Source organism: Pteropus alecto, unplaced genomic scaffold (assembly GCF_000325575.1).
Source record: "Pteropus alecto unplaced genomic scaffold, ASM32557v1 scaffold7, whole genome shotgun sequence".
Lineage (NCBI taxonomy): Eukaryota > Metazoa > Chordata > Mammalia > Chiroptera > Pteropodidae > Pteropus > Pteropus alecto.
Window position 1 is genome coordinate 6,628,842 of NW_006494614.1, and position 26,146 is coordinate 6,654,987.

The 26,146-nt window shown below is 31.1% G+C and overlaps 1 protein-coding gene across 7 annotated transcripts in view; it reads left to right on the plus strand.

Moving 5' to 3' along the window:
* Positions 1–26,146, plus strand: part of EPHA7 (EPH receptor A7) — a 158,419-nt gene that overhangs the window by 37,586 nt on the left and 94,687 nt on the right. For all 7 annotated transcript variants that reach the window (XM_006926294.3, XM_006926295.3, XM_006926296.3 and 4 more), the window contains exons 4-5: positions 16,353–16,508; positions 17,346–17,681. In XM_006926294.3, the coding sequence (XP_006926356.1) occupies positions 16,353–16,508; positions 17,346–17,681 (492 nt within the window). The remainder of the gene's footprint in view (positions 1–16,352; positions 16,509–17,345; positions 17,682–26,146) is intronic.

Below are 26,146 nucleotides of genomic sequence, written 5' to 3' on the forward strand. Positions count from 1 at the left end.
ATTGACATTCTGTCATTGCCTCAAATGTGCCATGATCTTTTTCTTCTCTGCTCTTTCTTTGTCTGTGAATAATCTCTTTCCACTTTTTAAAAAAGATTTTTTTTTACTTATTCTGCAAGTTCCACTTATATCAAGAGAGATGCCACTTATTGGTGTTCCTACAGTGATCCCCTTTCAGAACACATCATTGTTCATTATAATTGCTTGTATAATTATCGGCCTTCTACTAGACTGAGAGCTCTGTAAGGACAGGAACTGTGTCTGTCTTCCCTCATTGTCTGTAGTTCTCATAATGCATACGTGTTCAATATATTTGTTGAGTGAATGAATAAATGAATGACTCTATAGAAAGATTGCACAGTAAATAAGATGAGCTGTGATAAATATTTGACTCAGGGTTTCTGTAATGAGAATGTCAAAAGAATAATGGACAGGAATTAATATGAGAGATAGAGGAAAGTAGAAACTTCAAGCTTCTTCCTATTGAAGAAATACAAGTTCAGGGTTTATTTTTTTTTTCTCTTTTGAATTTTAGGTTAGGATGGGCTGTATAAATGGAGACACGTTGCATGTAGCTGGACATTTGAAATAGGAGACACCGATAAGACAGAAGGAATGGTGGTAATAACAATAGTTCTGTCAACATAAATCTTAAAAGCACTTTTTGGTTTTTCAAAGCTTTTTTTTTACAGAAATTTCAAATGAGGTTAGTTTCTTAACAAAACATCTAGTGTTTTAGCTGGAGAACTTTGAAGAAAAACTAAGTTTATGAAAGATAAAACTAGCTTTTGTAACAAGGTTATGTTCTATTTTTGTTTAAATATCAAATAAATCTAGCCATAATCCTTTTTATCTTGTTTAGTTAGGAATGACTCATTAACAAGAAAACAACTAGGACTCAGAAATAAAACTGATAGATACATGTTTGTAGTAAAGTAGGATTTCTCAACAGTAGCGCTGTTGACATTTTGTGCCAGATAATTTTTTGTTGTGGAGAACCCTGCAGGATGTTTAGCAGCTTCTCTGATGTCTACCTACTAGATGCCAGTAACATCACCCCTTTATAGTTATAATAATTAAAAATGTCTGAAGTCATTGCGATATATTCCTTGGGGGCAAAATCACCCCTATTTGAAAAACAGTGCAGTAGAGAATTGAAAATTATATATCTATGTCATAGATATGAACATTTTGTAATGTATTGGAGCCTTGTAATTCATATGTGAATTATTTCCAGATCTTTGTTTGGTGATTATTAGCAAAATGTAAAGGACCAATGTGACTCCTCTCAAATATTGCTAGGAATGTGGAAGTGGTGAGGACTCGGGGCTACTTGTCTCAGAAAGCAAAGACTTATAAAGAATAGAATTGATGATGGAAATGTAAGAACAGGATGGACAAATAATTGTTTTGACAATCTGCCTCAAAGATGAAAGTAGAAAGTGCATGACTGCCTGAATCTTTGATTTGGGGCCCAGGATTAAAGAGTTGAAGAGGTTTTCATTTCCTGAAAGGCGGGTCTTCAGTTATAGGTTGTGCACTTGTGTATACATTCTTTATTTTTTCTCAGATGCATGCATTAGTATGGAAGACAGTGAATATTTATCTTATGATGGAAGGACATGGTTTTCCAGAAAATCAGCCACATATATTTCTGTAGATGGGGGAAGCATCTTCAACCTTCTCTTCTCATACATAATTATCAGTTGCTTTCTCAAAGGATTAATGTCAGTTGTTTGGCTGCAGACTACCAGTGCTGTATTAATATATGATAACGAAGCCACAATTTGCCACTTGAACACTGCTAGCGACGGTATATCACGCTTTCTGGAGCGTGTCCTCTCTCTCTGTTACTTCTTATCTTCAGATTTGTTATTAATTATGAGAAGACTCTACCTCCTTCTGCCTAACTTCTCTCATATCCACATATCATAAATTTCTTATAATAAAGGTTCCGGGGGCATACTGGCTTAGGGAAATAATGGCAGAAGTTCTAAAATAATATGATTTTTTTTTTCCTTTTGTGATCATAAAGGAAGAGAATGGAAGATTTCATTTTTCTTAGTTGTCTTTAGAAAAAAAAGTCAAATTGCAGACGCAGACATGGCTGGAAAGTAGATTGATATTAAATTGTGTATGGATTATTACATCACTGTTAAGGATAGCAGAGATAAAACATGAACTGACTTGGAAAAAGTTGTATTATCGTAGAAATTTGTTCTTTTTTTATTACTTTTCCTTAGTGCTCGTGCTCTCTCTCGCTCTGTGGTTCTTTTTATAGTGAAATATTTTATCTGTAATAGCTGCCTGCAAGATACTGGAGCTTTTCTTGACCCTTTCAAATCTGAGTTTTTATCAGTCATTCTTATGTTGTTTTATTTTGGTATCACTTGGCAAGTTACACAGATTGAAATGTGTGATTGACATATTTCTTTTTATTGTGGAGTATAGGTAGAGTTGTAGCTCTACCTAAATAACATACTAACAAAATAAGTTTATCTAGAACAAAAACAACAGAAGGGAAAATAGGTTAATTTTCAAAAACTATTTTTAATGATGTTATTTTAGATAAACATGATTTTTTTAGTTGAAACTGTTAAAGGAAATCCTAAGTTGAAACTTTCAGACATTTAGATATATGATTTACATATTCAGGCAGTTAAACAGATTGTTTGTAAAAATATTGGAGAATATTGAGATGATTTGTATATTATAGTGGAAGCAAATTATCTTAATTTTTTTTAAAAAATGTTTTTTACTATGTTAACATACTGATAATTACATTAACTGGCATGTATAAAGTATTTAGTATGTACTAGGCACTGTTATAAATTCTTTAATCCACATAGCAATTCTATTTGGAAAAACAAATATTGTTATTCTCAGGCAGTTCTTTTACCTATAGTGATCTAGCGGTAGGTCTAACATTTGAACCTAGGGTTTGAACTCAAGGTGTTCGGTTCCATAGCCTGCATTCTTAAAGACTCTTCTCTACTGTTTTATAAACTTTTTCTTATTTATTAGTACATGTTCACACATACAAATTTCTTCTATCTTGGCAAATAAAATTGCCGCTTACATAAATATATGCAAAACACCAACATTCTGGGCATTATTAAAGACTTACTAAAGCATGACACTCAGATGAAAGGCTTCAAAGGACCAAACTCACAAAATATAAAGGAAATATAATGAACACTTTTTATAGTTAATTGGAAGAACATGATAAGTATCTTGTAAGATTATAATGTGGATATATCATACCCAGCATGTGATATATAAAGATAAAGATATAGACATAGACAAAAATCCTATCTATAGTACTTAATTATAGGAATGGGGTCAGATAAAGCTTCACTAAGGATGGGTGGTTTGGAATTTTAGCAAATATATTTGTAATGAATTTTAGCAAATATATTTGTAATGAATCTTCCTCAAGACGTTAAGCACCTTATAGCTAACTCCTTGATATAAATATCTCTAAATTTGAGCTTGACTCTAAAAAAATAAAAAGTAATATTTTACTTAAATACCTTTTGTAAGACTCCATGTTATTTTTGTGCTTTCTGTGGTTGGTAATTTAATATTCTATAATGCATGTTATTTGGTGGTATAACTTAGGTAGGAATTTTATAAAGATGTAATGACAATATCAGGTAAGAACAATCAATGTACCTTATCTTGATTTAAAAAAAAAATATGTTTCCTTCAAATTCTAATTTTGTTAAACCTTTTATAGCACTCCACCACCGTCTATTTATTTGATAAGAGAAAGATTTCATTTTGAGAAAATTAAGAACTTCAAAACCTGTATTGACACTGTGGCTAGATATGTTCCTTTAACATCTGTAACTTGAAAAGGTTTATCTTTTAAGCTTCTTACTTAAAGGACTACTAATTTAAACTACAAAGTAACCATGTCGAGAGTGACGAAATAAATAGTCATATTCTTACAAGGTTAGTCCTCTCTCCTTTGGCAAGGATCACCCTTAGTCTTGTCATGCCACAGGTATTAATGCTCATTATGGTGAAATGAAATAAAAGCACATGAAGATGTTCAAGCATCAGATACCCCATTTTTCCATTGGTATACATCGTCTCACAAAGGTGTTTTTTTCACAGATTATTATACAATGTTAGATTATCCCTAAATTACATAGAACTAAGTCAATCTCAACTTGGCTTCTAGACATTTTGTTTATTTAGACATATATACAACTAGTATTCTTATCAGTCTTTTGTTGAACATATACACCAAAGGGCAACTCAACTTAAATGTTGAAAAATATATTCTGAACATATCATCTGACCCATTCCACCTGGTCATTATTTTTCTGTGACAGTATGTCTTCACAGTGTATCATATTCTTTTTTTCTGTATATTCTTCACCATTTCTTTTGAGTGCAGTCTTTGAGCTGCTTCTTTCTTTCCTTCTTATCTGTATTATGATTGGTATAAATTTATATTTTTCCAAACCTTTAGATTAATTTTGAGATGATTTGATTATAATTAATTAGGAAGATTTTATGCTTTATCAGCTTTCTGTACATAATATTATATTACAACATCATTAGTGTAGAAGTACAATCAACTATTATATTCTAGATAATTTTCAACAAATTTTTCATTTGAAAATGTACACATTTACATTATTATCCTTTACCTTGAGATTTAAGTTTTAACTTGAAAAAAGTGAAATATTACATATACATATAAATAGGCTTTAACCTTTAGTTTTGTCATGCCTCTCACCCCATAGGTCGTTGGCAAAATGAATTAATTTATCTTAGCAACACATGAAATTGGGAAAAAAAATGTACAGAAGGGTGTGTGTGTATATATATATATATATATGTGTATATATACATGTATATATATACATATATGTGTGTATATATACACACATTATATATACACACACACACATATATATATATACACACCCTTCTGTACATTTTTTCCCAATTTCATGTGTGTGTGTATACACACACACACACACACACATATATGCACACATATATATGGTTGTGCTCATGTAATAGCACATTGTATTAAAATTAGTTTTTTGTTTACAATAATCATTTTTAAAATTTAAAAGACAACCAGTAAAAAATAAATGGAAGTAATTTTTCATAATGTAAGGCATCAGTGATATTTCTGTGTTTTCCAATAGAAATGTAAATTACAAAAAAAAAAAAAAATTATTTTAATAGTGGCCTGTCTAGTTTCAAATCAGTAACAGAAATGAAAGAATTTGTGTACACTCTAGAATATAGCAAATCTAGTTATCTAAAACTAGAATATTCTTGTTTTTGAGTTCAGAGGATGAGTTAGTTATTCTTAAAAAAAAGGAACTAAATTAGGTGTCTTGCATATCTAACAACTATGTTTTCTAGACTTCACTAAAAACGTATGAAATGATATTCTAGTAGTACCTACATTATTTGTTTGCAAAATACTGTGGATGCAAAATGGAGAGGATATAGATAGAACTGTGTCAGATTATTTGCTTTGTGTGGTGATAAAAATTAGTGATGCATTGATTTTCTATTATTAAGGAGAAGAAAGTATGCGAATCCACTTAGAGAATTTTACTATTTTATATCTAATAATTCTGCTTATCTCATATATATGTAAATGCATACATAGACATATATATAATACATGTCTATGTATGTATATATGTTTGCTTTGTGTGTGTGTACAGTGCACTTCTCTTTTGAAAAAAAAGATTGAGCTCAACATCATTTGTTGTAAGGATTTATTCTGCCTATTATTTCTTTTATTTCTAAAAATTAAGGATTGAATGAATCTCCTCATTGCATCTTTTTTGAATGTCATGCTTCAGGGTAAACTGATTTTTTTATGATCTTCAGAAAATTTTCCACTGACATAACAGAAATGATTATTTATCTCCCCACATGTTCAAATGGCCTTAAACTGCTTTAAGATTATTTGCTTCACAAGACAGTATTGATCCACATTTTATAACTGACTAAATAAAGGGGAAACATAATCTTTATAAAATAGCTAAGAAGAATGCTTTAACTGATGATTTTGTTTTAATCATTTTTGAAATCACTGCTGAAAACTGATAGTGAAAATCCATGAGACTGCTTGAAATGGAAGGACTGCTTTTTATTTTAAGAGTTTAAGATGTAGTAATTATTTTATTCTGGCTATGAATCTTTTCTACAGATATGTAGATTTAAGTATATTGTAGGAGAAAGGCTTGTTATTTAGTCATCACTCACAAAATAATCTAATTTTAATTATTTGAATTGAACTAAAATGTTCATTAAACATAATGAAATTGTAGGCATTTGTATTTATATGCATATATCTTGTCTAGATGAAGTTTTTGAATTTGAAGTAACCTGCCCTTACAGAATATTCTGATAATGCCAAATCCACTATTAGCCTCATCGAAAAATAAACCAATAATTGCCACAAATAGCTCTCCAGTTTATATATAATTGGTCAGTTGTATGTCCCTATACACATTTCCTGCACGTCTACCTGTGCTGGGTAGTTTTCTCACTGAGTAATTTCTCACAATGATGAAATTACTTAAGCTACAGCTTTGGCAGGAAAGGTGACTTTAGAGTCAACATTCACCATTGAAATACAAGATAATTGATAATTAAGCACATTGTAAAGGAAACAAGTTAAGGCACAATATTTATAATTTATATGAGTGATTTCATATGAAATATCAGAAGCGTAATTAGCTTAAGCACATAATCAAATGATTATATATACTATTTTATGTTAGGTCAAAGGTAATATAATATTTAGATATCATCATATTTGTCTTTTATCACATAAAAATTTGGTCTATTGCCTGGCATAATGCAAAGAGTAGGCAAACAATTATTTAGTCAAGGAATGAATGAGTAATTTGGCTATATTTGCCTAATAATTAATTTGTATTTCTTGTTCACATATACATCTCAAAATGGGGAAGTGGCTCAGTGTTGACTAGGGGTAGAAAGTAGAGTGAGATCAAAACTTTGCATGAGAATTCACATTGTGAAATAATCATAATAGTTAACCATTTATTGAGCGCTTATTCCCCACTAGACACTGTGCTAAGTTCTACACATGAATTATGTACTTCAATTCACAACAATCTTAGAGGTTATCTTATTATTAGGTTTCTCTGCTATAGATATGGAAAAACTGGGCCCAGAGAACTTAAGCAAATTTACAAAGTCACCCAGCTAGTACATGCTGGAGGGGAAGCCAAACTCATAATTTATACAAAGGACAAGCTATATTACACCTTACGTGATGAAATTAACACTAGCTATCATTCAGAATATAAGTTTTATCTTTTAAAAAATGTTGTTTTAAAAATGATTGTGTTAAAACAAGAATATTAATCTTTCATGAGAGGAATTCTCATTCATATAGTTTACATTATTTTGTGTATGTACAGCATGCATTGTAACCTTTCTCGATTGATGTTTTCAGAACTGTGAGGAATAATTTATCATGAGAGTGAATAATAAAGAAATTAAAAAGCATAATAAATATAAGAAAAATACTTGAAAATAAAGTTGACAGTAATCCAAAATCTTCTTAACACCAATTACTGTTTAAGAACTCTCCTTGTCGCAGCCTCTTGTTCATAATGACATGACTTCAAGGAAATCTTTTAGAAAAATTAAATAATACCATCATAAATGAGCCACATTTCTTAGTTACTACAAATAAGCAATGCAAAGTTTGAATTTGGTCAGCTAGCTTCCTCTAATTTAAGTGTTTTTATTCCATGGTGACCCCACAATTATATTATTTTGCTATAGACTTGAATTAGACTTCAGGTTACTGTATTTTAGTTCTTTTCTAGTGGAGTTACTAAATCCTGAGATTTCACTTTGTTTTCTTTATCTGTAGGTTGATCTCTTAGAATGAACCTCTGAGGACAATATTAAGATCCAAACGGTCTGATTTCATTTTGAATCTTTCCTTTTGTAGGAGTTGATTTTTAAGTGATTTGCATAATTTTAAAATTTCATTTCTAGATCCTTACTTGCAGGAATCAGAATGACTGTGCATATCTCTGGGAAAACGAACAGGGTTTTACAACAGAGCCACAGTGAGAGTTAGGGGTGAATCGTTAGGCAAAGGGATCCCTGACACAGGGGTACATCTCGGTCAGGGATTGTATACAGGGGCCAGACAGCCCTTTTAGAACCTCTTTCACACTCTGGCTTGAGGCATCACTGAAAGACTAGGAGTGTGTGTGTTGCTTTTGGAGTTTTGAGAGTTTGGTGATGGTTTGTGTTTTTAAAGCATTTCATTGAAGACATTGTAGGAATTTTAACAGCTAGATGACTAATTACCGTGTTATCGTTAAAAAAAAAAAAACCTTTTGTAAATAGAAATATTAAAATGACTAGTATGTCTATAGCATTTAATAATTAATAACAAGGAAACAAGGACGTTGAAGCCCAGGAATGTGAAGACTTTGTCCAAATTACCTGCAAGTAAGCAGTGAAGTGGATTTGAACACAGTTTTATTAAAACCCAGTTCTATTTTACTGTATCACATTGCTTCGTTAAAGTAGCCTAATATTGATAAAGTAGAATAAGAATACAAAAGAGATTTTGAATGTTTAGTGACATCAGAATTACAGTGACAATCCAGTAAAATAAAGAGTATTTTAATGCCAGATCTCAGCAAAATTCTAGCATATTTCAAACTGATAACTTAATAAAGGAGAAAAAATTGTACTTAATAATGCTTTGTTTTATTTCCTTTTACAGTCTAAAAATCTTAAAAATGAAACTTTTAAAACATTCTTATTTTATATTTGTTTCCTTTTCACTATATATGATCAATAAAACATGTACTCAAATAACAAATAAATAACATATTTATAATGCCTTAAAATTAATTTTGCTTTTTAGCTTTAAAAATCCCCAATTATTTTCAGCGCCTGAGTGCCTGTTATCACAAACTTTATATTGTTGCATCGTTTCTTTTCTAAACTCTTGAAAGTTAGTTGTAGGATAATTTTGGATGGTGCCTCACAAACTGTAATATACTCATTACATCATGTTGTTTTTTATCCTCCCTACCCACTGTTCATTCTCAATGTGAAAAATCATAGCATATCAGTGACAGGAGGTCTGGCTTTTAGGCAGACTTTTGTAATTATTCCCACCGAGGCACTGTCAATAGGATTAAAATACAGGATTTGGATCTGTCCATCCTAGATGAGGTCAGTACTTTGCGCAGTGGGAATACTATTTCTACAAGCTGTGTTTTCCCTTTTGTATTATAGAAGCATAGACATTAATATGACACAAATATTTGAAAGCTCCTATGGAAACAGACTAGCTTTGCCTGAATTAAGTAAAATGTCCATCTGCAATAAATAAAATAACAGCATTCATTAGAATCCCTAACTGTGGATGTTTGTAGATTCTACAATAATATTGAAGTCCAGAAACTTTCAATTATGAAACAATCTACTTATAGTTCATAATTAATAAACTTTTTGCAGCTGCATCACTGTGGCCGGAAACATCTGCAAAATCTCATATGTTACAGACACATACACATAATTCCTTCAGAAAAAGTTCAATTGTGCTTAAAATCATGGGTCTGGAAACAGAGTAAGACCTGAAGACATGGAGTCTAGCTGTATTCAGTTCATGAGAGGAGAATGAGAGGGGGGGGAAACCAGCCCTTGTCTGGCAAAGTGATGTGAGTAAAAATTAAGTGTTTTTAAGGCCTATTCAGATTTACTCAAAATTTGCTTTGTATATAATGTATCAAAAGTCTCCCCCAAATATAAAGATTGGTATTTATAAGAATCTATAAGAATCTGTTAAGTTATAAAATTACTCATAAAATTGCTACTCCTCAGATAAAGATAAATTACTATTTATGTAATACTAAAAGTAACAAATGGGTAAAACGAATATATCGATTATAGATTTTCCAAATTTTAAAATAATTCATAGTTAATTTTTATATCTAAATACAGCTTTATAAAACAGATAAATATAGAATATATGTGTTAGAAAGGCAAAGTGATATGTGTTAGAAAGGCAAAAAAACAGATAAAATGTTTTTTTTTTTTTTTTGCTTACGTAGATGTTTGAAGTTGCATTGATGGATTTTATAATATATAACAGTTTTACTGAGCTGTAATTCACATACCATATAATTCACCCATTAAAATGAACAATGCAGTGGGGTTTTTTTTAGTACAGTCTTAAAGTTATACAACTATCACTACGAATTAATTTTAGAACATTTGCATCACCCCAAAAAGAAACTCTGTACTCATTAACAGTCACTTGCCACTTCTTCTCACTATCCCATCCCTTAGCAGCCACTAATCTACTTTGTCTCAATAGATTTGTCCATTCTGAATATTTCATATAAACAATAATATAATATGTGATCTTTTGTTACTGGATTCTTTCACATAGCATTATATTTTCGAGGTTCATCCGTACTGTATCATGTGTCAACATTTAACTCCTTTTGATTATTGAATAATATTCCATTGTGTTTATTCATTTATTGATGGATATTTGTGTTGTTTCCACTTTTTTGACTAATATGAATAATTCTGCTATGAACATTTGTGTGCTTGTTTTTTGTGTCATATGTGTTTTCACCTCTCTTAGGTATATACCCAGGAGTGGAATTGTTGCATAATATGGTAACTATATTAACCTTTTGAAGAACTGCCAGTTCTTGCAAAGTGGCTGCAACATTTTACATTCCTAACAGCAGTGTATAAGGGTTGTGATTTCTCCATATTCTTATCAACATTTGTTTCATCTGTCTTTTTTATTATAGCCATCCTTCTTGGCATAAGTGATATCTCATTATGCTTTTGTTTTGTATTTCTCTTATGGCTAATAATGTTGAGCATCTTTTTGAGTGTTTCTTGGCCATTTGTATCTCCCATAGAGAAATATCTATATAGATTCTTTGCCTATTTTTTGGTTGTCTTATTAATGAATTTTAATTTTAATGTTTATTTTTCTTAATATCTAATTTGTTACCTTTCTAAATTATACCTCATTTTACATCCCTCATCAATTTTTTTTTGGAGGTATTTTGTTATCATGCATTCTTTAGAGACTTTATGGTCTGAGAAAAGATCTGGAACCTCCAGAATAATGATTCTGGAAACCTGGAAAACTTTTAAAACGTAGAAATGTCTAGGCTCTAGGAATGATTCAGTTACTGTGATAGGGCCAAGGCATTAGTGTCTTTTCAAAATATTGCTAATGTGCAGTCATGGAGCATAGTTAAGATAATGGAGTATCAGTGCCTTAAAGTCCAGGATGATGTCAGATATGTCTGAGATTAAAATCAAGCTTAAGATTTCCTAAAAAAGTATCCCATTAAGAACCAGGAAATCTTCCTTGGACGTAGAAGAATTTTAGAAGTATCTGGATTTTCTGGGATAACTGGTCAGTGAGAGAGGGTCCTTAGAAATATAATCAGATAGGATATTACTCCAGCTTACCCTTATAATAAAACCGAAAGAACCAGAGCAAGTCTGACTATCTGTACTCTCATTCAAAAGGAAGAGATATTCCATTTCACCTATTGCTTAGCCTAAAGGTGGAGATTTGTCTGTGGCTTTTAGGGATGGCCTTTAGAACTGTTCATTGAGAACACAGAATTGTTACACCAGTACTGTGATTGTCTCACAGACTGCCTCATGCAAATATATACTCAAAGACTTGGCATCTTGTTGCTTAAACGCTTAACATCTATTGACGACAACTATGGAATATGTGATTGTTAGTAGAGTTTAATTGAGATTCAGAATATAAGAATTTAGTATCAACTCTCTTATGTATTTAAAAAACTTCAAAATTTTGTTGCAGTATTATAATTTTTAAGCAATTAATTTGTAAATGGGAAACTCTATTGACTTTTGTGTTCCTTTGAAAATAATTTAAATTCCAACTATTGTCCGGACCAATTTAGTTACATGCGGACAGTATTCTTAATTAAAAATAATTAAAATTAAATATAATTACATTTATTTTATTACAGTAGATAACTACAACAGATCCTGTAACATAGTATATTGTAATATAATTTAGTGGATATATTACAGTAGATAATATTGATACTGATACTGTCTAGGAAACAAGTTTCATGTGCTTCCTAAATTTCCTTTTTTTTTCCCGGTGGTTTTCCATTTAAAGAATGGACTAAATGAAAACTTGCTAAGTGCATGAAATCTGACAAGATCATGGTTCTTGGCTCTAGGAAAATGAAGTTACGTAATGCTATTCATTAAGGCCTTAACGACTGGAAGAAAAGAAAAGCAGTTAAAAGAATCAATTCTAGGCCTTTGGGATAACACTGGAAAAAATATTATTACTAAAATAATACGTGAAAATTTGTTTTTACAAAAGTAATGAAATATTGCAAACAAATTTTATACATATTTCTAATTTTCATCAATATAATGAAACATTACCTTAAAACAATGTTCAGGTTAAAAAACAAAAATATCGAAAGGGAGGAAACTAAAATGATGTATTTCTTATTGTATCTAACTTTACCATAGGCATGTACTATATTAATTAAAGTTTAGTTTGAGTTCAAATGCTATTGAACAAATGGAGAGATAAGGCAAAAGAAAAAAAGTTTTGAAACTGCTATTGCACAAATCCTAGAAAGTTATTTTTGTATGTTTTGTAGTTATATGTGAAGGGAATTTATATTTGAGATTTCAGAAGGCATTAACCCCTACAAACTTTTTTACTAATACTTTTTAGAAGACCAGCTGCATTTATGCAGAGGAGAAATTGCCTTGATTTCCATGTAGCCTTTTTGGGAGCAGTTAGGGAACTCATCTAGTTCTTCCTTATGTGGTTGACTCTCAGATATGCCACTTTACCCCCGTTTTTCTCACTGAATATTTTACTCAAGCTATTTTGTGTAGATATCTTGTCTAAAAATTTAATTTTAAAAGCATCTGTTACTTCCTTCCCAAATTTTTTAACTACCTAATTGCTCACTATTATCCTAAGAGACACAGCTTATGTTGTTGCATGTTCTGAGCTTAACTCTTAACACCATAGTTCCAAAGATTTGTGTAGTAGTCCCCTGTTATCTACATGGGGTACATTCCAAGATCTCCAATGGATGTCCAAAACCCGTGGATCATACTGAATCCTATATATAATATTTTATTCCTATATGTACATACTTATAATAAATTTTAATTTATAAATTAGGAACAGTAAGAAATTAGCAATAACTAACAATAAAATGGAATAATTATAGCAATATATTGTAATAAAAGTTATGTGAATGTGGGTTTCTCTCTTTCCCCCTCTCTCAAAATCCTGTTGTACTGTAGTAACCCTTATGCTGATATGAGATGATGCAGTATTTATGAGATGAAGTGAGGTGAATGAAGTAGGTGATGTGACATTTGTTAGGCTGCTGTTGACCTTCTGACAGTATATCAGAAGGAGGATCATCTGCTTGGGGTGATCTTGGATCATGGAGGATACCAGATGACCATGGGTAACTAACTGAAACCATGGTAAGCAAAACCACAGAAAGCAAAAGCATGGATAAGGGGTGAGAGGACACAGTACTTATTCTTAATGACTCTAAATTAATAATTTCCTTAGAGGTTAAGTGAAAACTGTCATGTTACAACTCATTATTTTCAATATTAACTGAACCGAAAGAGAATATTACTTGAAAGAAAAAAATGTTAAGACTTTTATGACCACATTTTTCCAAGATTGCCTCTATCATTATCTATTTAATAATAGCCATACATGTACTCCATAATTTCGCAGGCATTATCAGTACCAAAATTAATAGTGAAATTGAGAATACCTATTTAATGTCTCTTCTGTAAGTTGTGCTAGGATATTATTTCATACTTATCTAAATTAAAATAATAGCTTTAAATTTGTAAAGGGCATAATAAAAGACCCATTGAAAATTAATTTTTAGTGTTGCTAAAGCCCTTGAGGACCATTAAATATGAGCCAAACTGGCTCATTCTGCAGTCAAGGCTGATGGAATAGCATATGGCTGAGTATCAGTAGTCCTGTGTTCTAAATCCAGTTTTAACCTAGACAAACAGAATTATTTGAAGAACTCAGGTTACTTTTGCTTCAAATCTGTTTTTCCATCTGTTAAAGTGGTAACAGAATTTAATGTAATTTGAAAGTTGAGTGATAAGGATTTTAAATTTCTCTATATTAGGTATCATATATATTCTGCAAATCATGTATGTTGAGCAAAAATGCACATCCTTATTTGTGAGAAAAATGGGAGTAAGCCTTTAGTTAGAGGCTTTTATTTGCAAAGGGAGAATGAGGATTCTGAGGCTTTCCACTAGATAGTTTGCTGCCTTACTTTGTAAATGTTAAATCATGTTGCTATTGTGTTCTCCATGTCCCTGCTTCCTAACCTCCTCTCCCTTTAAAAAGTAAGTAAATACATAATATCATTAAAGACTCAGCATATACCTCTCTCTCTCTCTCTTTCCTCCTCCCCTCTCTCTTTCCTCTCTATCTCTGTTTCTGTCTTTCACTTTTTTAATTATTGGGTCTTAATGTTATCAAGCTGCAGGTTGTAAAATATTGCCTTCTCTATTTTATGGATGCTCTATCTGACCATTGAATTACAGATAATACATAGAACAAGAAGCAGTGAATACGTAAATGAATTTCCATTCTGGTAAATTCTTTATCCTACCAGGTAACCATTCTTTTGTGTGGCAAGATCATATCTTTAGAAACATTTTTAAGTGTTATATTTTTGTTATATTATTTTGTAATCAATCTCATTGTTCTTTTTGTGCCTTAGATTTTTAGTAATTGCTACTGAAAATTGCTAATGTGAATATGCATTAAGCTTCTTTGCCTAACATATTGTGAGTGTTTTCCTCTTGTATGAATTGAGAGAGCCAACTAAAAGCAAACTAACTTCTGAGGGCAGTAGTGGATCTTATATTTATAAAGAGATGATTGTAGTTCTGTGTCCCTATCTATCACTTATCTATCATAATATAACATATCTTTAAATTAAGTTTCTAAGTTATCTAAAATATTTCGTTCATATTAAACAGCCTATATTCTGGAAACTCAGAAGATGATTCTGAACTTTCAATTATATCAGAATTATGCATTAAATATTCAACATGTGAATAAAACTAGAGAATGACTCAACTTTTTTCTGGAGAATATAACCATCTTGATTAGATAGGATTGTTTTTCCCATCCAGGAGTGAAAATGTGGTTAAATTACTGAATAATGCCCAAATTGGCCACATTAAATAAACTTGAATATAATAAATTAAAAGTTATAATTGAATTTTTGTTAAAGACTCATGAATCTTTACAGATATGGTTTATTAATTTCTATTTGAAAGTCACTAAAACTTAGATATGCACTTAATAAATATGAAGGATACATTGAATTTAACATATTCAATGTATAATACCATCTATTAGTAAAAAATATTGAAACAAAATTTAATATGCTAAATTTTATTGAAGACATATATATATAACAAATAGGATCTAAGTGAGTAAAAGCAATTTCAGTAGGAGGTTATAGAGATGTTTTCTGTACCTGTCTATTTGTTGCTCTGTGTTAGTGTGACTGTACCCTAAGTTTCTCTCAGCAGAGGAGAAATAGTCCGCATCTGTTTACAAGGCTTTCTGCTTAATTCCGGTAAAATAGGTTTCTACCTATTCATGACATTTCACTATTTTAAGTAATAAGGAAATTTCACTTAGTGGAAAACAACCTTGTAAATTGGTTGCAATTATATCTTAAAGTTTCCTGAAAATTCGGACGAAATACATTTTCTATCATTTTCAGATGAAATTTTTACATGATTATGATTTCTTGTAGTGATTAAAATTATTTTAATATTTTATTATAAATCAAATTAACACATGAAAAGTTAATTTACAGCTATATTTGATAATGAAAACATAACTTTAAAGTGTATTAGTGCAGATCAACAAATAAGTTAATTATATTGAAATAGAGTTACCCTGGATCAAATATCCTAAGATTTTGTCTAGATAAATTAGGCTTGTGTTTAGTTTGGGACTCTAGACTTTGGACTGTGGCAGCTACAGGTACACGTTTGCTGTATTGCTTGGTTCTTTTTATTTTGTTTTAAAATGTAGTAATATAAAATCGAGTTATTGATATACACTAAAACAAAATTGTATCAGAAAGAGCTTGTTTTTTCACAAATCGAATTTCATATTTTATTCTTTGCTCAATATTACTAAAATTTAAAAACAGGTCTATTTGAGCTCATGTTTCTGTTTTCACTTTCTTTTGCATACCTAGCTTGTGGCCGTGGGTTCTACAAATCTTCCTCTCAAGATCTTCAGTGCTCTCGTTGTCCAACTCACAGTTTTTCTGATAAAGAAGGCTCCTCAAGATGTGAATGTGAGGATGGGTACTATAGGGCTCCATCTGACCCACCATATGTTGCATGCACAAGTAAGTTCATAACAGTAAAGTTGAGGTTTTTCAGATCCCTTCCATTGGTTTGTATTATTGTAGCATCATTGAGATAGGCATTGGATTTGTGAATACATTCTTAGTTATTAAATATTTAAACATTTTTCATCTACTGATAAGGCAGAACAATAGCATAAAATAGATATATCTTGCATCAATTTTAATTTTATGTCTGCAAAATCAAGAAGCCTTTTAATATTTTCACATTTAATAGGAATTATAAATAAAATGTACAAGTTATTTAAGTCTTACAGGTATATGAAATGTGATTAAAAAGTAAAGGTTTCTGAATTAAAATTCCATCACTAAGTAGAGCAGATCTCACATCTCGGTTCTTCGATTAATGAATGTTTGAGAGACCTGAATCTAAAGCCAATTCTAGGCACTCATGTCAGTCATTCTTGAGCACATTAAAAATGAATAAATGTATTCTCTTTTATATGGTTAAAAGGAAAACTATTTTTAAACAACCGTACAACTGTTTTCTTACGTGCATTAACTGTTCTTTTTTTTAATTGCTTGAAAGGAAAACAGCTAAAGACCATGGCTAATGTACAAAGATAGTTGTTATCCTGTTTTCATTTGACATATTAAATGGAAAATAAATAAAGCCTCTTGCCAAGTGAATTCAAGGAGGCTTTTATATGGCTTCTCTAGGAAAGGTAATGAAATGTTTATGTGAAAGAAAGCATTTCAACTAGTTTTCTGTATGGTAATTGAGCCACTAGCTTAATGCCCCACACAGATCCTTTTTTTTTTTTTTTTGCTTTTTTTTCTATTTTTGTTTATTTGTTTGTTTATTTTTGGTTTCCAAAGGGCCTCCATCTGCACCACAGAACCTCATTTTCAACATCAACCAAACCACAGTGAGTTTGGAATGGAGTCCTCCTGCAGACAACGGGGGAAGAAATGATGTGACCTACAGAATATTATGTAAGAGGTGCAGTTGGGAGCAGGGTGAATGTGTGCCCTGTGGGAGTAACATTGGATATATGCCCCAGCAGACTGGATTAGAGGATAACTATGTCACTGTCATGGACCTGCTAGCCCACGCTAATTATACTTTTGAAGTTGAAGCTGTAAATGGGGTTTCTGACTTAAGCCGCTCCCAGAGGCTCTTTGCAGCTGTCAGTATCACCACTGGTCAAGCAGGTATGTTTTTGTTTTTGTCTTTACTAAGTGAATAATGTTACTATGTAACTGAGGTGTTTCACTTGAATATTTAGTTAGCGTGGCTACACAAAACTCAATTATTCCAGCTTGTTGATTATTCACACCTTTAACTTTTCTTTGTTATTTCTCCTGTTGCCTGTTAAACCGTTACTAGACTCATTAACATCTCCTCCAGAGATCTGGCAGGAGAAATAAAAGGGATAAATTGTAAACCAGTTAAGACTGCTCTAAGACAAGCAACTGTGTTAAAAGATCTAGGGGAGGAGAGTGAAAATATTGGATAAAATTAAATGTAAGATATTTCTGGCATTTTTTACCTTTTTATGTGATATATGCTCACGATCAAAGTCTGCATGATAATTAGGAATAATGAAAGAGTTGATTGAACTGTCTCACATAGTGTTAACCAATTTTTTTTTACCACATAGAATGTGATATTTTTAATATATAGCAAGTCTGCATTAATTTACATGGAATTTTAAGTTCATCAGTAGGATTTGTGATCATATTAATGTCTATAATTTTAGAATAAGTGCTTGGGAGATCGCATGGATTTCAAAAGAAACGAATTAGGAAATACAATAGCCATGATGATTATGAACTTGTAGTTTAGCCTAAAAACAGTTTTCACTTATTTTCTTACTGGCATTTGAGATACCGTACTCAGTCATTCTTTGCTGTGGTGAGTATGTTTTGGAAAATACAAATTGGGAAGGAAGTTTCATAAACTGGAGACTTTCTACATTTTCAGGAAAGTCTTATTATTAAAGGAAGTGTCAACAATTGAGGGCTTTCTCAACCTTTTGAAAATTCTTGCTGCTGAAAGAAGATGCCATGTAGTAGATGTATTCAAGTGGTATTTCATTGTCATTAATAAAAAGGGACCTGCACTGGAGTCCTCAGTTGTTTATGCATCATAAGCTTATAGCAAAGTCTTCTTGATCTTTGGCCGACTGTCATAAAGCATTATTATCCCCAATTCCTGGACATAGACTAATCTATATTTCACTTCTATGCCAATTATAACAAAATGTGAACTATTTAAATTATATCTGTAAAATGAAAATTATGCATATAGTCTCCTGTTTACCATTTTGAACAGATTAATAGGGTCTTACTCTAAAGGTTTCTTTTGATGTTTATTTAAAAGGCTATTACAAATCAGATCTCTTATGTAAAAGTAGAAGTCTGGAGGTAAAACAACATAGAGACTTAATAAATCTTCAAAAATTGGACAAAAGAACTAATTGAACTGATACTTGGATTGATTTATTTTCCTTACCCTTGTCCTGTATACTAATTTTTTAAAATGCTGTTGTCGTTACATATTTTTACTTGTGTTACATTATATCAAAATTTCTCATCATAATTCTACAGTGAGTAGGTTTGAAACATTTTGGGTTCACAATTGTGACATTAGAGCTATCTTTGGAACCATTAATAGGACTCTTAGGTCTACTGAACTGGAAAAAAAATAAAATATAAAAAGGGACATTTTAATTTTTTTTTTAATATGACCTAAACACGCTAAACTGATACCACAGATAATTTGCCAAATAGGTCGCTTTTGGAATCTGTTTTCTTGCTCTTTAAATGTCTGTCGTTCAGTTTTTCAAGTTAATACTACACAGGCTAAGTAGGTCATAGATTTTCCATAAATTCCCGAATGATATATCTCACAGTAGGTAGGTAAAATGGCTTTGGATGTTGATTCTCTTCTGGTTAAGAACACACTAGATATATTAGTTTTTTTCAGGGAGATAATTTAAATGTGTAAAAATTAGATTATGGCGGTTACACAACTCTGTATATATACTAAAAAATGTTGAATCATGTACTTAAAATTAGTGAATTTTATGATATGTAAATTATACCCCAGTAAAGCTATTAATTTTTTTAAAAAGAATAAATATAATAAAGTTAAAAAGCAAACTAGGTTTGCACTTTTACATTAAAATATTAGTTCACAATTGCCCAGTCTTTACTACATCTCAAATGCTAAAAATTCATAAATTTACACTGTTAGTTTTTTCTGGTAGCGTTTTCCAGTTTCAAAAAGAAATGAATTTAAATAAGGCAGCAAGCTGTGGTAATTTTAAAAGTTTTAATTTATTTTTTAACAGAGGAAATTTAGAATGTGTTAATGACTGTTCTATTGAATCTGTATACTCACTTCCCTCCCACACGCACCCTGTTATCAATATTTTTGCTTTTTTTAAAGGAGGGATGATTTGAAACTTTGTCCATGTTCATGACTATCATGGAAATCTGCAATGATCCTTGAAAGTCTCATCCTCCATTAACCAAACAGCATTGCCTCCCACCTAGTTTATGCTGAAATCACTTCAATAATAAATTTAAATCTGAATCTGTGGTCAGTTATCTCTCTCATCAGCAGTCCACTGATGCCTTGCATAAAAAGATTTATTAAGACAATATGCATGCGTCTGGGCAAGAATACAGCATAAGGATAGAATATAATCAGCCATTGTTTGAAAGGTCATGTGTGTACTTTGTAGTTCCTTTTCTATTAAAGTTTGGAGTCTGGAGCTCAAGACTTTCCATACTGGTGTTTGTGGAAATGGAAATACTTTGAAGAACTTTTGTCCTTTGCTCAGAGTAGGAATAGGGCTATTGGTGTTAAAGGATCTGTGCTCCAGCCCCTGTTCTGCCACTTATGAGGTACATGCTCATGGATGAATCACTAATGTGCTATATGAGTAAAATGGAGATAAAATAATATCTAGCTTCCTGTATCCTGTTAAATGAGACAATATTGGAAAAAACTGAAAAACTCTTTATTGTTATAAAAGTGTTATTTCAGTGAATAGCAAGATGAATGCTGATGAGTCCTTTTTATATAACTCTGTGAATGTTGTCAAGGCAAAAACACTAAATTTTTTCTCTACCCTTGTAGAGAAAAAATGTAGGGGTAATAATGTAGGGGTAATAATAGAGGCCCAGAATTGGCAATTATGTGTTATAACATTGGAGGAAGGAGAAATTAATTTTGTTTGGCCTATGTAAAATGTGAATGTTAGCTAGTCATGAGTTATCTTAAGACTGTAGTTCTTATTTAAATCAATAATTAGTTTTAAGAGCAGTGTATAGAAAAGGATAATACGTGATATTCATATTTAGATAATTTTTGTATTTACTTATCAAGAACATATGACCTACATAAGCTGGCTGAAATATATTCTTTTTATTATTGTTTGCTTAGAAATGATATTAAATGTGAAGTCACACAGACCAAACTTATATATATTGGAGATATTTAAAAAATACACAGGTGCAAGAGAAAGCGTATATATTTGATTTATGGCATTATGATTCTCTACATTTGTTATACAACTAGTACACAGAAAACACTGTTAGATAGTAAAGACTCAGATTGGAAGACTCTCTTGAACACATATGATCTTAATAATTATGTACGTGTTCTCAAGAGCTATTTAAATGCTCCTTTTAAAATATTAATTCATCCAACTATACTGAGTAAGATGTGTCAAGTACTGTGGAGGATGGTAGGATAGGAAGGTAAAGAATAGTCCTGTCCTTGTGAGAAGCTCATGCTGTAGCAGATACATATTTAGTTGCACAACTCATGATAGGGCACTTGAATATAAAATGATACATGTTGTAGAACAGCCTTATGAAGAAGATACAGAAACCCTGAAGAAATGATTCTTTACATTTGTAGAAAAGAAAAATTCCTCACAGAAAAGATGCCAGTCAATCTAGAGCTTCAGAATGGATATGATATTGCCAGAAGGAGACAAATAAGTCATATTCTAGGCCCTCAAGATGACCTCCCCCATTAAAACATTATAACTGCACTATAATTCTTTCATGGACCTATTGCATTAACACAGAAATGTCTGCAGGAGTATGAAAGTTAATAAAAATAGATCACCCTAAAATTACTGGCTCTTTCCGTAATACCTTCATTCACTGTGGGATCATTTAAAAATTAGACAATTTTTAACTTTGTTAGAAAAACAGTACAAAATTATAAAATGCGATCTTTTCCCCCAAAGAGTCTTAAGGGACTTAACAATTATTCCTCAGGTCAGTGATTACGTATGTTTATCTGAGTCTTTACTATCTAACAGTGTTTTCTGTGTACTAGCTGTACAACAAACGTTGTGCCATTAATTTCAGTGAGGAAACACAAGAAAAGTTAAATGATTTTACAAGAATGAAAACATTGAAACATGAACAGAAACTGCATAGGGTTTGTTATTCAATGACATAATTAGCTTACTTAATTGTAGACAAGTTATTTCACCTCTTCGAACTTAAATTTTCTCCTGATGATGTCTTGCTACTTGACTCCTCATATTATAAAAACTGACTTTTATTAGAATTTTAAGAGTATATTAGAGCACTATAGCCATTATAATAATAATGAGTTACAAGTTTTTGAGCACTTACTATGTTCGTGGTACTTTTAAATGTAAAATGTACTTGAGAAAAGTGTCAAAGTTGAATCACTTAACTTCTTGGGACTCATGTAGTCCTCCTAAGTAATGGAGAGACTTGGGACAGATCCCATCTTATGTCCATAATTAAATGGGCAAGGTCATGATACAATGCAAACTATATATTATGCAGTGCATGGTTGATTAATAATTATTGATAGTTGAGTAATATGTGTACAGATACTATAATTTTTAATGGGATTGATAACTGTTATAAAGCTCTAGCAAGCACTGGGAAGGAAACAAGGATGAAAACTGTAACCTCTTGAAAGAGGATATAATTTCCCAGGTTGGGCTTCCCAGGAAGCAGACACTTAGATGAAGACTAGTGTGCAGAGCTCAGCAGAAAAATTAAGATGTCTCTCCACACCATAATGGCAGATTTGCTGATACTCTACAATGATATCTTACAGAGTTGCTCTCAAAAATAACTATTTTCTTTCTCTCATCATTAATTTTGTTATATATGGATGAAAGGTTCATGTAGCAATTAAACATATGTTATATCATTAAAATGTGAATTAAATTTGTAAAGTTGGTAAGACAAATATTTAATACCACTTCCAGGTAAAACGTTGAAGTTTAAAGTATATGACTTACAAAGGTCACATGGTAAATTATATACTGGTGAACTGGATTATCGCAGTCAAGTACACTGCTTACCTCAGAATTCATAAATGTTATGTAATCTTATCATGGGCAACTATCTTAAAGAATTTAGACTTATAGTTCTTTTTTTGGGAATTCGTAGACCAATTTAATAGCCTGGTGATAAATTACTGTTCAATGAAAAAGAGACCTACTAAGAAGTGTTATTTCCTGAGGATATTAATAAGAAATGTAATCTCTGGGAGACAGCATTGTTAACCATAGTCTTTGCCTTCTGACTATTATTTTATTGCCCTTCTTCAGGAAACTTTAAAAATATCCCTACACATCTTAATTTGACTAATTTCACTTATATTTTCAAGTGTCCAGATCTAATTTCTCTGTCAGAATTGCGATTTGCTTCAGTATTCCTTTATTTAGGTTTCTGTAATGCTTATATAATGTGTCAAATGAAATATAACCATACTTATATGATATAATATACATAATCAAAATTACTTTTAAAAAGACAGTACCAAAAGTCATTTCCTATATTTGTCACAAATATCTTCACTCATATTTATTACTGTGACTCGACTGTGACTATTTTTCTCATAAATTAACTCAGGTCATTTTTTTTTTCAATAATTTAAAATGGTAGTTCAAGTTATAAGTAAAATAAATTCCATTTAAGTTTATGTATTTTAATATTTCTTAGGAATAGATGAGCTCGATTTATATTTTAAGGGAACATGTAAAGAAAAGATATTTTCTTGTTTGATATCATTTACTGATTATACCACATAATATAAATTCAGCTGTCTCCATAAGGTGAAACAAGATTTAAATACAAGAAAAGCCACCACTACCACAAAAACATTTTATAGAAATAGTTTTAATGTTGTTAAACATATGTACATATACACACACGGTCTGCAGCAGAAAGATCAACTGAATGAGATTTCTTTAGCAATAAACCATTCAAATATGCATTTCTGTTATGCTTCTAGTTATTTTATAAAACTGATGTGTCTGAAAGGCAGATCAAATTCAGTCATGCTAATTCATGCTATAGGGCATGACATTTTAGAAATTTATATGCTTTGTTAGGAAAGTATGAGTTTTATATTATTTTAATGAAATTTAATTCTTAATATTTAAATGTTTTTGCAACCATTAATTTAAAAATATACATGTGGATACATACAGTTTTTAGTAGTTATCAATAATTGAAACATATAAAGCAATTTTTAATAAATTAATATATAAAGGGTTAGTTTAATTCAAATTCAATATAATTTTATTTAAATCATGCAATGAATACATAAGATAATTCCAAGTGTAAAAATTTCATGATTTGGTCTCAAACTGATAAGTATATTTATAAAGCTTAAACTGAATTTTCAGCCTTAACTTGGTATTTAAGTAGATATTTAGAACAAAAGCTTAAAGTAATCTTATTATAAAATATTATACTACAAATAACCTTTAATTTTGAAAACTTTTACAATTCTTCATATTTTGAAAACCTGCTGAAAATAGATTAATTTCTGTCTTTTTAAATGACATTGAATGTAATAGAAGCATGAACAGACCAAAATTTGAGATCTTTTTCATTAGTGTTTAGTACTATTTTAAGCACATGACACCAGCTTTTCATATGTTATTTTAGTATTTTTGGAGTTTTTTGACTGCTTGAGACTGAACATACCTGTTCTGTAATTTTTCTCAATTAAAATATATGTAAAGAAATGCCTCTAAGCAACTTGTGTCTCATCCCCACACATTCATCTTCATCTCACTTCTGTGTTCTCCAATAACAGTATCTTTGTGAGCTGTCAAATCTACTCCTTTTTGCTTTCATAAATATTTGTAATGAACTATTTATGCTTATGTTGGGGCTAGGGTGACAAGTTGATCTTCATATAGTTCAATAGAAGGACTCTGTAAATATTTGAAAGAAACCTAGTATAAGGTGTTTTAAGTAGCTTCTCATATTTTTAACTTAATACATCTTATTCTTTTCTTAATTTTTTAATCTCAGAATTGCTATTTGGTGGGTAATGATACTTAAATATCCCGTAAGAAAGAGTTAATTTGTATAATAACTCAGTTCTAATACTGCTATGAACTGAATTATGTTCCCCCTACCCCAAATTCATATGTTAAGGCCTTAACCCACAATGTGACTGTATTTGAAGACAGAGACTGTAAGGAAGTAATTAAGGTTAAATGAGGACATATGTTTGGAGCCCTGATCCTGTAGCATTAGTGTCCATATAAGAAGAGACAGTGGAGAGCTGCTGTCTTTCCACTCGCATGCACTGAGGAAAGGCCATGTGTGTACACAGTGAAAAGGCTGCCATTAAAGCCAGAAAGAGAGCCCTCCTCAGAACCTGAACCCTGCCAGACCTTCATCTGGGAGTTTCAGACTCTAGAACTGTGAGAAAATTAATTTCTGTTTTTCAAGACTCCTAGTCCATGATATTTTGTTATAGCATCCTGAGCAGACTAATACAAAGATCCATCCCTGAGGTAATTTATTTCTATCGTATTATTTTAAAGGAAGGTATTAATTTTTTATATCATGAGGACAACTAAGGCGTGTACACTTTTGCGGATGAGGCAAGGAGTGGGAGCTGTAGAAATTGTATGCATGTCTGTGATTTTTCTCCCTCAAAAAAGTGCTAAACTTATTTAGGCCAATGCATTGGTAAGCAGCAGAAAGACCAATAATAATATTTTGTTTTTGACAGCCAATATGTTTTTTAACAGAGCCAATTCATTATCTAATAAGTTATATAAGGTGCTACATTAATGATAGCAGAGCATTCGATAAAAATATTGTGTTTTGTCCCTGAGTTTTCAAGCTTGAGCAAGTTTGTCATATTATTGGTAATGTTAAACTAGCAATTTCTATATGATTAAAAAGTAAGTGCTATTTTAGGATTTTCTAGTGAAGACAAATTTATAACTACATTTTAGAGATTTAAATTCATAACTAGTTAAATTTACGCTTCCTCTAAATAGGCTCTTCAAAAAATATGTGACTGACCATTAGATCATTGTCCTGGAATAGTCCATAATGATGCAATTATGTAAAGTAATTTTTATTATATGTGTTGTCCTTACTAGGAAATTCTTCATTTTGCTATTGTCAGTTTGTCGAGTGGAGATTGTTGTGAATTAAAATTCATCCACTAAAATATTATTTATAAAGAAATAGCAGCTTTACTTTTAAAGTCAAGAAATTTGTTCAATTAAGATGCAGAAAATCTGTTTTAACTGAAACATGAATAACCAGACAACCTGCTTTTTACTTTAAGGGAGAAAAAATACAAAATTCAAGTTAATAGCATGGACTTAAGTAAA